A 15015-nucleotide genomic window follows, 5' to 3' on the forward strand; every position below is an offset into this window, starting at 1 on the left:
AATATAAGGATATAAGGACAATCACACACGAAGATCGATAACTTTTAAGAAGACGTATATTTGGGACATGTAATCAAGGTCTAACCGAGCCAACACATCTCTCACCGGCACATTGGGCTGTTTTCCTCTGGCCCGAAGAGAGTTTTCTAAATTCGATCTGGCAACAAGATACACCTCGCACGACCAAATAACGTGTTCGATGTCGTGGTAACCTTGGCCACAAGCACAGATATTGCCATCGGCAAGATTAAAACGAAAGAGTAGCGCGTCTAACGAACAGTGATTGGACATGAGTAGAGAGAAGGTGCGAATAAAGTCCCGACTCAAGTCCATACTTTTGAACCATGGTTTGAGGCTAACCTTAGGGATAATCGAGTGAAGCCACCGACCCAATTCATCTTCGTTCCACTTACGTTGCCAGTAAACTAGGTATTTTTACGGACTAAAGCATAAAATTCATTGAAGGCGATTTGACGCTGATAAATATCGCCTTCAATTGCACCTACCTTTGCCAATGAGTCAGCCCTCTCATTACCCAGAATTGAGCAATGTGAGGGGACCCAGACAAAGGTAATGACATAACAGCGTCTGGTTAAAGCACTCAAAATTTCTCGTATTCTCTCAAGGAAGTACGGCGAGTGCCTTTCCGGCCTCACTGAACGGATAGCTTCGACAGAGCTAAGACTATCCGTTACAATGTAATAGTGTTCAACAGGTCGTGAGGCGACGCTGTCCAGCGCCCAGTGTATTGCTGCCAATTCAGCAATATACACTGAGCAAGGATTCTGAAGACTGTGGGAGGTGCTAAAAAATTCGTTGAACACTCCAAATCCTGTGGACTCATTCATAGAGGACCCATCAGTAAAGCACATATTATCACAATTGATACGCCCATATTTTGCATTGAAGATCGTAGGAACGATCCCCGATCGATGATAATCTGGAATTCCATGGATTTTCTCCTTCAAGAACAGATCAAAATGTACAGAGGAATTGATGTAGTCAGGAAAACAAACACGGTTGGGAATATACGAAGAAGGATCAGCCTGCATGGAGATGAATTCATGATATGAAGTCATGAATCCAGAATGAAAATTTAGCCCGATCAGCTGCTCAAAATTTCCGATCACCAATGGGTGCATGACCTTACACCGGATGAAGAACCGAAGAGATAATAAATTGAAGCGATCTTTTAGTGGGAGCAGGCCTGCCAAAACCTCGAGACTCATGGTATGCGTTGAGGGCATACATCCCAACGCGATACAAGACAATCATTCATCCCCTTGCCCGTGCGGAACCCATATTGTGTATCTGAGAGTAGGCCATTCGTTTCAACCCATCGATCAAGGCGAAACAAGATCATTTTCTCCAATAATTTCCGTATACAAGACAGCATTGCTATTGGGCGGTACGAATTGAAGTCGGACGCGGGTTTTCCGGGTTTTTGAATAGCTATAACTCGTACTTATCTCCAATCATCTGGAACAATATTATTCTCCAGAAACCGATTGAATAAATTCAACAAGCGATGTTTCGCCACATCAGGGAGGCTTTTCAGCAAGTTGAACTTAATTCTATCCGATCCCGGAGCAGAATTGTTACATAAAAGCAGAGCAAGAGAGAATTCTACCATCGAAAACTCGGAATCAAGATCGCACCTACCTTGTGGTATATCTCGAACAATTTTTTGCACAGGAGCGGAATCAGGACAAACCTTCCGTGCAAAATTAAAAATCCATCGATGTGTTGGATATTCTTCGCTTTCATTCGTTGAAGAGCGATTTCTCATGTTTCGAGCCACTTTCCATAATTTTTTTCATTGACGTTTCTCGTGACAAATCTCCCACGAAATTTCGCCAATAAGCACGTTTTTTCCCTTTGATTAAGTTTTTAAATTGATCTTCATGGGCTAAATACGTTTGAAAATTTTCAGGGGTACCACGTTTCCGAAAAGCTTTAAATGCATTCAATTTTGCTACATAAAGCTTGGAACACTGGCTATCCCACCATAGATTGGGAGGCCTTCGGCGAATAGTGGAACCTGGGGTGGGTTTCGTTTGAGCGCGAACTGCGCTGTCATAGATCAAACGAGAAAGGAAGTTATACTCCTCCAATGGAGGTAATCCATCTCTGAAATTGATGGCTAGAGCAATCGCGTCCACATATTTTTTCCAGTCAATGTGTCTTGTGAGGTCATATGCCATGTTTATAGATTCAGAAGAATTCGACCCAATGGTGATGGAAATTTTGATTGGCAAGTGATCACTACCGTTGGGGTCCTGGATTACATTCCACTTGCAATCTAACGATAGTGAATTCGAGCAAAGCGAGAGGTCAAGAGCACTTGGGTTAGCAGGAGGTTTAGGTACACGTGTTGTTTCCCCAGTATTCAAAACGGCCATATTGAAGCTGTTACAAAGGTCGTAGATCAACGATGAACGATTGTCGTCGTACTGTTCCCCCCAGGCAGTTCCGTGAGAGTTGAAGTCTCCCAAGATCAATCGTGGCTCAGGAAGGAGTGAGCACATGTCAACAAGTTGCTTGCGGCTAACCGCAGCTCTCGGAGGCCAATACAAGCTGACAATACAGAGGTCTTTGCCTCTGATGTTTGCATGACAAGCAACAGCTTCGATCCCTCCAATAGGTGGAAGGTCAATTCGAAAAAATGAGTGGTACTTATTGATCCCCAATAGCACCCCTCCGTATCTGTCATCACGGTCCAAGCGTATAATATTAAAATCGTGGAAAGAGAGATCATCTCGCGAAGAAAGCCAAGTTTCGGACAGAGCAAAAACATCACAATTGGAGTTATGAATTAAAAATTTGAATGTATCCAATTTAGGGATAAGACTACGACAATTCCACTGTAAAACAGTGATATCTCCGACCTCTCTATTTAAATTAGACATCAAGAGAGATAATCATTGCAAGGAGGGGCCATGTTTGCATCAATTGTTGCAAAATTGTCTTTAATACTGGAAGCATTGAGATAACAATGGTTCTGATGGAGTCGGAAACATTAAGACACGTGAAGATTTGATCCACAAGGCCAGTCAACTTTATAAATCCCGATTGGGAAATTGAACTGGACGGAAAAACAGGGACAGTTGGGGTTTTTGATGTCCCCTCGAGTGCTGGGTCGTTCAAAGATGAACTATTCCCACGGAAGCCAGGAGGAACCTGATTTTGCTTGTCCGCTGCACTCGATTTTTTAGGCAAGCTAACAGGGGGTATCACCGGGGGGACTTGTTCTTGAATTTTGGTCACATTTTTGCGCCGGGGATTCCCTTTGAAAATAAGCGGTGTGCCCCCGCTAGCTGTGTCCGCTTCCATTTCATCAACTGGCAACGTAGAGAAAACATTGTGTGTGGAGATTGGTTGTTGTTGTTGCTGGGGCAGTGGAGAAGCGCCCTTTAAAATTTCCGCAAATGTGCGTTTCGAGCGTTCCTTTAAAGAGCGCTTCTGTTTCTCCCAGCGACTCTTGTAAGTTTCACCAGCTGAGAGTACATGTGGAGCTCCTCCGCAATATGGACACTTATGCTCAGTCGCACTGCAGGATTCGCCCACATGTTGCTCTCCGCAAGTGGCACAGCGCTCCTAGTTGGCACAATAAGCTGAAGTGTGGCCAACTGACTTGCATTTTTGGCAAGTCATGGGCTTTGGCACGAAGAGTCGCATAGGCAGCCTCAATTTATCCACCATGACGTAGTCAGGGAGGGCGGAACCAGCAAAAGTTACTCGAAACGAGTCGGACGGCGTGAATTTAGTCTCTCCCCCTTCTTGGGAGACTTTCCCTAGTTGGCGGCAGTCCAAGATTTTAACACTCACCAAAGGGAGTTTTTTAAATTTTCCAAATCCTTCTTTTATCATTTTACACGTCAGACCCGTTTCAGTTACCACCCCCGAGATTTCTACGTCATGGGACGGCACGTAGACACGATACTCTAGGGTGAACCTCTGGTCGATCACAATACCGTTTGCATGTTTCCGGTCATTCACGATAACACGCAGTTTGTTCGGTCTAACTTTTAAAACTTCGATCACGGAGGAGTAGTATCTTGTCAGATCTTTCGTGATCTGAATAACATTCAGCGCTTTTCCGTTTGGTTTGGGCCGGAAGAAAACAACCCAGGGACCAGTTCCAGGTGCATCTTCTGGATAAACCTTGACACGGGGAGAGGATACAACAGAAGAGGAAGACGAGGACGAGGTTTGAACTGGCTCGGAAATATCAGAAGAAGGAAGTGAAATCGATGGTGGGAGAGGAGAAGTGGGAGTTTTGGGGAGTTCAGGGAGGAGGGAGGAGGCAATTTTTTTCGATGGGGGCTTGGTAGGATGAGCAGATTCATCCCCAGACGAACTACATTCTGTAGGAGGGACTCGTTTATGTTTTTTCCCATTTACTTTTTTTGAATTGGTTTCAGAGTCGGAGGTCTCCATTTCTGGAGATCCCTCATCATTCTCCATTATATTAAATGTTCTAACTAATTTTATAATCTTATATCTATATTTATTTTATATGTACCTCGTAGCACCAAATCGAACGGCAGACCACGTTGATACAGACGAGATGGTGTATCGGTCAATAATGCGATGAATCGGTATACCTCGGTGATAATACGGCAATGCAAGGTAAACAATGCCGATAATCCGACACCAGCAAAAGGTCACAGCGTCCGCTGTAGCAGCCTTTGTTCTCCGCTGATTGTGGCACTGTTATTCCGCTTCTCCACAGCACGGATCACACGCGACATTCACAAACCCGCTTGGGTGAAAACAAAAGCACTCCACCAGTCACGAATCCAATAACGGTATTGTTGTAACGGTACAACAGACGCAAAAAACTCTACGTCTGGATGCCTCGGCAGCTGGTTAATGAATGAAGTTGAGAATGCCAACATGCATTGGTGGGCCAAAAAATCCACTCCCATTTCAAAGCAAAGTGTTCCTATATTAAAAGTTTTTTTTCTATCTTTTCGGTGTTCCAGTCAATACTACGTAAAAATAGGTAATTAGTAGACCATTTTGCCATTTCAGTATCGTTGATTTGTTTTTCGGAAAACAAGAAGTGGATTATATCTGTGATATAACCGCAAGGTGAACGTAGGACTAACGTTGGAATGGTAACCATTCGCTCAAAGTTGCATCTGAATCAATTCTCAATGATGTTCTGTTCTAGGTTTGAGGAATTTTAACCTGAACGTCATTCGTCCCTCAATGAATGAATAAATGAATGATCATTTTGAAAGTACGCTGAAAGTTTTTCTTGTTAGTGAATGATGGACGAGCATGAGTATAAAAATGGAATTATTTATACAGGAATACACATCGAATTCAACTTTTTTGAACTTGTTGGTGGTCTTGAATAGAACCGAGACGCCTTGATTTTACGACCGTGTCCGGGAACACATTCCGTTCGCCAAAAATGCAAACGAGTAAGAAAGTTCCCACAGCTGGCTTGGATCTGCTGATGATTTCCCCCAGATGCTTTGATTTTACGTTCGAGTTCGGGAACACATTCAGATCACCAATAGGTTGCCTTCAAAGCAATTTTTGAGATATTGAAACAAGTTTTTGGATCAATAAATAACAAAATCAAATGAAGTGGTTATCATACCATTTCGTTCAACCGGCAAAGAGCTATTAACGCTTTAAATCTTGTAACTCCGGCGCAATGCTCTCGTTTTCGAAACTTTAAACACCCCAGTATAGAAATGAAAGACGTAGTCCTACGTCAAAACAAAATATGACTATTGTTCCTAAATGGTTAATTTTAGGGTATGATATTAAAAATCCACTGCATGGTTTTCTAAAAAGAAAATAATGAAAACAAATAATTAATAGTCAATAAGACCCCCTTTGGTCACGATAACCAACTGACAAAGCTTTGGTATACTCTCCACGAGGTTCTGGAGGTGTTGAGGGTCCAGCTCGTCCAAAGCCTTCTTCAACGCAGCGAAATAGTTTTGCTTGTTCATAATATCAGTTTTGCTGAACCTTTGTTGTCCATAATCGCGCATAAATTCTCAATAGGACTCAAGTCGGGGCTTTAGGGTGGCCGCACCATTGGTTTGATCCAGGCCGATCGGAAGAATGGTGTTGTTTTCTTTGCAGTATGCTTTGGGTCATTATTTTGCTGGAAGATGTATTAGGTGTACCGGTGAGTTTCTTCGGTTTTACAACAGATGGCGTAACTTGATTATTATTCCAGTGAATCAAATTTCCAGACATTCGTTGGAAAGCTACTGTCATTGCGCGTCTTTTTCAGTATATGTCAAAAAGTTGAAGCGTATAATTTTTTGCCACTTCGAATGTGTCGAATTTCGTACCAACGAAAGTGTTTTTGCGGGAAGTGTTACTTCATTACTTCAATATGGAGAAAAAAGCTGCGGAAAGTCATCGCATTTTGGTGGAAGTTTATGGTGACCATGCTCCAACTGAGCGAACGTGTCAGACGTGGTTTGCACGGTTTAAAAGTGGTAATTTTGACTTGGAAGACGAAGAATGTTCCGGACCGCCAAAAAGTTTGAAAATGAAGAATTGGAGGCTTTACTCGATCATGATCCGTCACAAACGCAACAAGAACTTGCAGATACACTTGGAGTTGCTCAACAAACCAATGGGAATGATCCGAAAGATAGGACATTGGGTGCCGTATGAATTGAAGCCACGAGACCTCGAACAACGTTCTTTCACGTGCGAACAACTGCACCAACGACATAAAAGAAACGGCATCGAATCGTTACTGGCGATGAAAAGTGGGTCCATTACAACAATCCTAAACATCGGGCAACGTATGGATACCCCGGCCATGCATCAACATCGACAGCCGCGCGGAATATTCACGACCAGAAGGTTATGCTGTCTTTTTGGTGGGACCAGCTGGGTGTGGTGTACTATGAGCTACTGAACCGAATGAAACCATTACGAAGGACCTCTACCGATGACAATTGATGCGTTTGAGCCGTGCACTGAGGAAAAACGGCCACAATACGAGCAAAGGCACGATAAAGTTATTCTGCAGCACAATGCTCTGCCGCATGTCGCGAAACCGCGAAAATTGGAAACGCTGAAATGGCAGGTCCTATCCCACCCGCCGTATTCTCCAAACATTGCTCCGTCCAATTACTACATTCAAAGTTAATTTTTAGCACATGTTATGGCATCCCGATTTATTACATTGAATGAGCTGAAAAATAACAGAAAATGTTATGCTCCCCAAAACGTGTATATCAGTTTGCCCAATACACGGCCCAGACAGAGAAAGATATATTCTAGTTCATGTTCTTCTTATCCTCTTAGAAAACACTTTCCAACTTCATGGTATGATGAGGTGTAATATTATCACGCTTCTTTATAACAGCACTGGCAGCTATTTGGATAGCGTGGTCGAAACAGCTTTGAAATAGCTTTGCATTCCAGCCGGCCTTGGTTCGGTCCCCATTGACGTCGTATGGATTTTTTTTTTTGGCACAATCCCAAATTAAATGCGAAAAGAAAACAGAAATAGATGTCTGCTCGCATACATACGAACCATTTTTAAGCTTTTAAAACAGCTCATTATTTGCGCATTTGACCCTCCAGCACACGAAATGGCATCATTTCTACCAAAGATGAAATGTTTTCTGCCAACGCTAGTTTGGGTGTACCCTTTTCGATCGATGCAACATGGCCTGGTTGACCAGCACTTCTACAATTTTGATGAAGTTAAAAATTGGATCGATTCGTGGTTAGTCGACAAACCGGACGATAATGTCCGCAAAGAGATCCGTGAATTGCCAGAAAGATGGGAAAACGTTGCGACTAGCGATGGGCAATACTTTGAATAATAAATTTGTAACCATTTTTGCAGAATAGAGCATTATTTTTTGAAAAAAAAGAAGAATCTTACCGGTACTCCTATTAAAATGAAGACATATACAATCGGACGATTCCTCCCTCGAGTTTCGCGCTTACCAACACATTTGGCGATCCACTTTTAATTATATAGTTAAAAGATATAGGAGTGCGTTTTTTACCCTGAAAATCTATTTCCACTTTCGAACAATAATCAATATCGTTAGCGCAAACTAACCCTAACATACCAAATTTGGTTTTTGACGTAGAACTACGTCTTTCATTAAGAGTGCCAAATCAGAAAACAGGTGACGTTTTTATGAAATAAAGTTAACGTTAATAACTATTTTTGCCGCGAACGGATTTTGGCGATTTACATACTAAACGAATAAAAAAATCCCTAAGATTTGATGATTTGATATGATATACATTACAATCCATTGGTTTGTAAATGGTTAAAATCCATGAAAAGGCGTTTCCATTTTCCCATACATTTGTTCTGTCCATTTGTGTGCTCTCCCGAACAGAGCTGTCAATAACTAGCAACTTATCGACGACCAACGAAGGGGAAATCGTAGGATTTGAAGTCTCCGTGAACAAAGGAAAAGTAGAAGAATGAAGGGGAATACTCGCCTAGAGTATAAACAGTGGATCTCGCTGAGGCAAACTTTCATTCGGCATCGAACTGTTGAGCAATCCAGTTCACTTTGCTTTCGCTGCGCTTCGATCTAAGATTGGACCCCACCAGTGGTAATCCAACTTGGATATCGTCGTTTGGTTTTTCTGTTCATTCTTCGCGTTATTCGTATCGTGTGTTTTTCTTTTCGCGTCATAAATTGGACGCTTCGCGTAGTGTGTGCAAGAAGAAGAGGAAGGCAGATTCAAGCACTGCAAAAAAACCAACGCATTGCCAGGGGCAATGAAATTTCGAGGCAAGTGTCATCTAATGATGCACGCGATGTTGGTGCAGTGAAAAGCACTCGCACTGAACCGAGCCTTCCCGAGTGTGAAATCATTCACCTCTTCCCATCAAATGCTCATTGTTTTTGCATGAAATGATCTTTAACAGCAACACGTTTCGATACGCAACTAAAAGCACAAAACAGCCACGCGCAACCGAAAAGACAAAGTGTCCCATCGCAAAGCATGGAAACAAAAGGAAATTGAACGGTGAACGGCATGAATTTGAGTTATTTTCTAGGGGAAACTTTTTTTATGCGGTCCCTGTCTACCGCATAAAAAAAGCTTTTTTCCAAAATGTATACCGAACACGATTTTTTCAAGCTACTGGAGAAGTTTTGCACGATTTTTTTTGTGCGGTCCCTATCCCCCGCACAAAAAAAGCTTTGCCTGTATATATATAGAAGATACAGTGGAATCTGTTTATAATGACATCGAAGAGACGTCATACAAAGCGTTTTGTAAAAAAAACCGTTTTTATGTAAATATGTACCTATGCATGTAAAGAAGTCGGGGGTCTTTGCAGCCTAACTGGTTGCGTGTTCGCTACTAGGCAAACAATCATGAGCTCATAACTCAGAACCCTCAACTGACCATCTTTGTCTGTTATTCTCATTGTTGAATTGCTGGTAACCCCAAATCACCTTCAAACATGTAACGTACAGTTATGGAAGAAAATCGATTGTTTCTATCCATTACGAAAATTAACGTTCATTATTAGGTGTTGCTCGCTACAAACTATTCGTTGAAGGAATTATAATTGGAGGTGAACTTAATGTAAGAATCATTATATATTATTGTGAATTATAATTAACTAAAATAAATTTGTAGCTTCAAGCAAACTCCACAACATTCCACGAGTTTCCCTTTGGGAACCATCCGAAAATTATAAAGTTTCTCCAACACTCATATCAAGAGTCCCGCTGTGTATGGTCCAACTGTGAACATTCGAACAATAGGAATATTCTTGCGCCAAAAAAAGGAGACATGTGTATCGCTAATGCGGGCGCTACACGATTCGTCCAACGTTTCACTCTAATGTTGGACTCAAACATTTGACTTCGATGAATCGACAAATGTTTTGACGAATGTGTTGCTACACGGTGAAGTGAATGTTCGATTCAATGCAATCGGTCCAAACAATCGGCGAGTATTTGGATCGAATGTTTATTGTTTTTATTTACCATCAAAAACGTTAGGAAACTGGATGACGATGCGAGTATTGAAATTGCTGCCGTAGCAATTGTACTGATATCGGGCTGTAAATTAAAAATGCTTGAAATCAACATTATTTTGCCGAACATTTTGAATTTTATGAATCAATTTCATAGTTCCTTCATCTAAAACTTGTAAACAAACCAATCAAACCAAACCAATTGACTCGTGCCACTCGCGTTGGAAGGTAATCCACAACGAACGGATTACCTACCAACGCGAATATTCGACACTCGACATTGGATGTTCGTAGCTCGTCAGTCGACTACACGATGCGTCGAATCATCGAGCGTCCAACATTCGAGGGTGTTCGTCGCATCGTGTAGCGCTAGCTTAAGATAGGAATACTCTTACGCCTTAATGGCTACTGTGTGATATACAACATGAGATAAAACTGTACACGAATAAATTCGGTTCTGTTACAGATGGATTGCTAAATGAGCCTAATAAAATAAACGGATGGGATAAAAAAATGTAAAGAAGTCATTATATTCGACTTTTTTACAAAGAATTTTATATGAAGGGCTCAAAATGAAGGGGTGTAAGTGACATCACCGATTTCTCTACATCGACTCTCTCTTTTAATCATAGCTTAGCTGCAAATTCTTCCCAGTTGTATTTGACGAAGTGGAAAATAGAACAGAACCTCATCTATCGGATTCTAAAGCAAACTTAAACTGGAACGTTTCTGCAGTTGAACTAAAGAAATCGATCAAGTCACTTACACTCCTTTCTTTCTGAGCCCCTCATATGAAAAGCAATGTGAAAAAATAAAGAAAAATAGTACCCTTCTCCAGTGAAAACTCCCAACAAACAAGTTAAATGTATACATCTTGTTTCAAATACACCTTTCTAATAACATATTCAATGCCTAAAACATTTAAAAAAAATACTGAACAGCGCTAGAATATCAAAAAGCGTTTTTTTAAATAATTTTATGTTGGTCTCATTTGTCGTTCATCAAATGTATATCCTTTTTTTTTTTAATCTCAAAATAAATGAAGGCAGAGCAATGCATTGCTCGCCAATGAATGAAATAGAAACATTAAATTGTACTCACGTTTGAATCGTCCGGTGGCAATACTGCGCGTATTGTTGAATCTTTTCCAGCGCAATGAACGAAGCTCGGCCGATGTCATACTTTTTCAAGAAATCAATGCAAGCCTGGGCAGTGTTAACCGTTTCCACCACAATGAAGTCCAAATTTCCACAGCATGTCGAAATGGCCACGTCATACTTCGCATCGATTCCTCCCAAATTACCCAACCGACCTAGAATCCCGGGAATGCGACCTTCGTTTTTCTGCTTCATCAGCGCATCGAGAACCTTCCCCTGGGACCGAGTCGCTTGCATCGCATTCATCGATTCTTGCAGCTTTCCCTGAATCGTTCGCAGTTGATTGCGCAGTTCTTTTTCCTCGGTGACATTCGTATGCAACTTGCCTTGGGCAGTTTGCAGATTATCGCGGAGCTGTGGAAGGGCTTGTTCCAGCTCTTCAAGACGGACTTTTTTCTCTTCGTACGATTTATTTGAATCCTCATAGGAATACTTCAACGTCTCGAGTTTTCGCTTTTCGGTCGTCTCGTTGTGTTGGCATATTTTTAACTCTGACTCCGCCAGCGCAAGGGCAGACTTGGAATCATCCACAGCCTTCTTCAAATCGATCAATTCTGTTTGGAGTTTCTCCTTTTCTTCCAGCAGAACTTTTGTTTCATCTTTGAGTGTTGCCAAATTCTCCGCTAACTTTATCTCGATGTCTGCCTTCTGTTTGGTCAGTGTTTCAATCTTTTTCTCAGATTCGGCGATTTCTTTGGCATTCTTTTCGGGGATCTCTTGTAGTTCGAGCAACTTTTTCTTTTCCGTCTCGATCTGAGTCATCGTTTTCCTGCGACGCTCGTTGGTGGCCTTCATGTTGGCTTGTACCTTTGTGTATTTATCGAGTGATGTCTTCAGGGCATTCTCCTTATCATCCTTCTTCTTGACAAGCCCATCGTACTGTTTAATCTCCTCTTTAACCTGATTTTCCATCTCAATGCGCTCTTTCTTCAGTGCTTCGTAAGTGTCGTCATGTTTGCTTAAAATTCCACCTGCTTGTTCTCGTTCTTTGTCCAATTCTGTGATTTTCTTCTTCTGCTCGCTGATATATTTTTGGATTTGCTGGTTTTTAGTTCTGGTCAGAGAGTTCTCCAGCTTGAGATACTCGACGGCTTCGTTCATAGGTTTCTCCAAATCCTTCATCTCACGTTCAGCAAGTTTACAGCGATTATGCTTTTCGGTTCGTTCCTCGTTGAGCATTTCCACCCGCTCATTAATCTTAACCAGTGGCTGCTTGTATCTGAAACGAATTGGGAATGTTAATATGTGACTTCGCATTCGGATCGAAAATCACCACACCTGGTGGTCCCAACAATATCCTCCAAATACTCCAGCAATCCGCAGTCATTTTCCGTTAGCGCCTTGGGTTTCATCATTGAGATAGACTCAACTTCCCCCTGAAGAATCAGGAACCGATTATGGTCCAAATCGATTCCATGCTGTTTCAGCAGTTTCGAAACCTCCTTGAAGTGAACCTTTTTGTTGTCAATCGTATAGTAGGAGGAATTGTCACGGAAAGCGGTACGCGCCACAACAAATTCCGAATTAGGAACGACCGTGAAAGATCCGTCATCTTTGTCGACAATCTGCTTGAAATGCACCCCCACCGTGCACTTATTGGTGTTCGGGTGCTTCGAAGAACTATGAAGCAGCACGGACAGTTTCTTCGAGCGGATCTTTTGGGCGCGATAACCGAACACAAACAGCATAGAATCGATTACGTTGCTTTTCCCGCTTCCATTGGGTCCAATGATGGCGGAGAAGCGCTGGTGGAAGGGTCCCAGCGATACATGGCCAGCGTAGCTTTTGAAGTTGTAATTGGAAATGTTGGTGATCATCAGCCGCGGTCCCTTGCATTCCGTGGAACAGTAAGGCGGAACGGGTGGTGGGATGTATATTCCTCCGACACGGGTGCCCCCTGAAAATGTTACCAATGTACATTTCAATTACCAATCAATCAATCTCACAAAAAGCTACCTTCTTCGTCCTCGGACAAATTGGTGTCATCTTGTCCGTCCACTTCCATCGCTTCCTGAGGCGGTTGTGGTGGGGGCTCTGCGGCCCCTCCAGAACGACGTTTATTTTTACTCATTTCTAGCGAGATTCTTACTCGTGCTCCAGTTTTCTCGCTGTATGGTGTAGAAAACAAAATATTTCTTGCATCTAGTTCAATATTCCAATCACGAATTTCACACAACACACCGGCCGTTACAATAATGCAATTGTTTACAAACCATCACTGCGCGAAGCTTCGGCAACGGTTTTGAAGGCTAGCGTTTGTGTTTGGCGTTTGAAATTTACTGTCATTTGACAGTATAAATAACGTAGATGAAAATTCTAGAGGGCGGATACAAAAAATTGAGCTTCAAGTGTGGGGGTGCTCATTACACTGTTTGACCGAAGCCAAATATTTGAATACTTTTGACAGATAAAATTTGATCAACGTGTACTGTATATATTCTACACAAAACACGACCAGCAAATATTCAGTTATTGGATGCCTAAAATACGTGTTCGATCTGTTCGTTAAACCTGTCGGTGCATGGTTAGGTTACCTTCAATATTTTAGTCGAATTTTTCCCATGTTCGATGTTTGACATTGTTTGCCACTGTTGATAATTGAAAAGTAGTAAACATAATAGTACAGTAAGTTACATGTAACTCGATATCTAGCTAATTTAAGGCAAGGCGCAAATTGAGAAGCGTATAGCGCTCGTAAACAAATACGAGACTACCAACACGACTCATACGAGCCACAAACGTAGCGTGGTGGAGCGCATATTCAGTCGCAGTTTGGTGTAAATAACGTGCCACTCGCATACAACGTCTGATTCACACAGATTTGCGCGATATATTTATTTACTAACACAATCACCTGACCGGTACGACCAGCACGAGAAACTGTGGTTCAGCCACAGCGTCACGCGAGTCGTGTCTCACGAGCACTCCACACTCTCGCGTCATCTGGCCAATTTGCGCCGTTTTATCTGTTTTCCTTAGGGTGCTCATACACTGTTTGACCGATGCCAAGTATTTGACTCTTTTTGACAGATAAAATTTGGTCAACGTGTACTGATCAAATATATTCTACACAAAACACGACAAGCAAATATTCAATTATTGGATGCCTAAAATATTTTTTCAGTCTGTTCTTCGAACCTGTCGGTACATGGTTAGGTTATCTTGGATATTTCAGTTGATTTTTTTTCCATGTTCGGTGTTTGATATTGTTTACTACTGTTTAAAATTGAAGAGTGGCAAACAAAATAGTGTTTGTACAAATATCAAATCAAACCTTATCTGTCAAAAAATATCAAATATTTGACCTCCGGGCAAACAGTGTACGGCCACCTTTAGTCACAAAAACAGGCGCTATATCGCGGCAGGTTACTCGCGCTATACGCGTCTCAATTTGCGTCTGGCCTTACAGACCTGTAATGCGACACGCTTAGACTGAGGACATAGTAAACGCGTAGTGGTGCGATGCGATGCGGAGCGCGATGAATTGGAGCTCATCACGTGCTGTAACATATTAGGCCAGGCGCAAATTGAGACGCCTATAGCGCGAGCATCTTGGCGCGATCTAGCGCCTGTTTTTGTGGCTAATGAAAACAGATAGAAGGGCGCAAATTGACCAGATGACGCGAGGTGGTGGAGCGCTAGTGAGACACGATTCGCGTGACGCTGTGGCTGAACCACGGTTTCTCGTGCTGGTCGTGACGGTTGTGGTGGTTGTGTTGGTGAACAACCATATACCGCCGTGAGTCTGACACTGTATGTTTGTACCGGTCGGGTGGTTGTGTTAGTAAATAAATATATCGCACAACTCTGTGTGAATCAGATATTGTATGTGAGTGGCACGTTTTTTACACCAAACTGCGACTCAATATGCGCTCCTCCACGCTACGC

General features: G+C 42.2%; 1 protein-coding gene across 1 annotated transcript in view; it reads right to left on the minus strand.

The window, feature by feature from the left end:
* Nucleotides 1-13383, minus strand: part of LOC129779493 (structural maintenance of chromosomes protein 4) — a 31620-nt gene extending 18237 nt beyond the window's left edge. The window contains exons 1-3 of the mRNA XM_055786985.1: nucleotides 13084-13383; nucleotides 12406-13024; nucleotides 11072-12346 (exon numbers count right to left, since the gene is read on the minus strand). Of these exons, the coding sequence (XP_055642960.1) occupies nucleotides 11072-12346; nucleotides 12406-13024; nucleotides 13084-13198 (2009 nt within the window). The 5' untranslated portion in view covers nucleotides 13199-13383. The remainder of the gene's footprint in view (nucleotides 1-11071; nucleotides 12347-12405; nucleotides 13025-13083) is intronic.
* Between the last annotated feature and the right edge of the window lie 1632 nt (nucleotides 13384-15015).

Source organism: Toxorhynchites rutilus, chromosome 3 (assembly GCF_029784135.1).
Source record: "Toxorhynchites rutilus septentrionalis strain SRP chromosome 3, ASM2978413v1, whole genome shotgun sequence".
Taxonomy (NCBI): domain Eukaryota; kingdom Metazoa; phylum Arthropoda; class Insecta; order Diptera; family Culicidae; genus Toxorhynchites; species Toxorhynchites rutilus.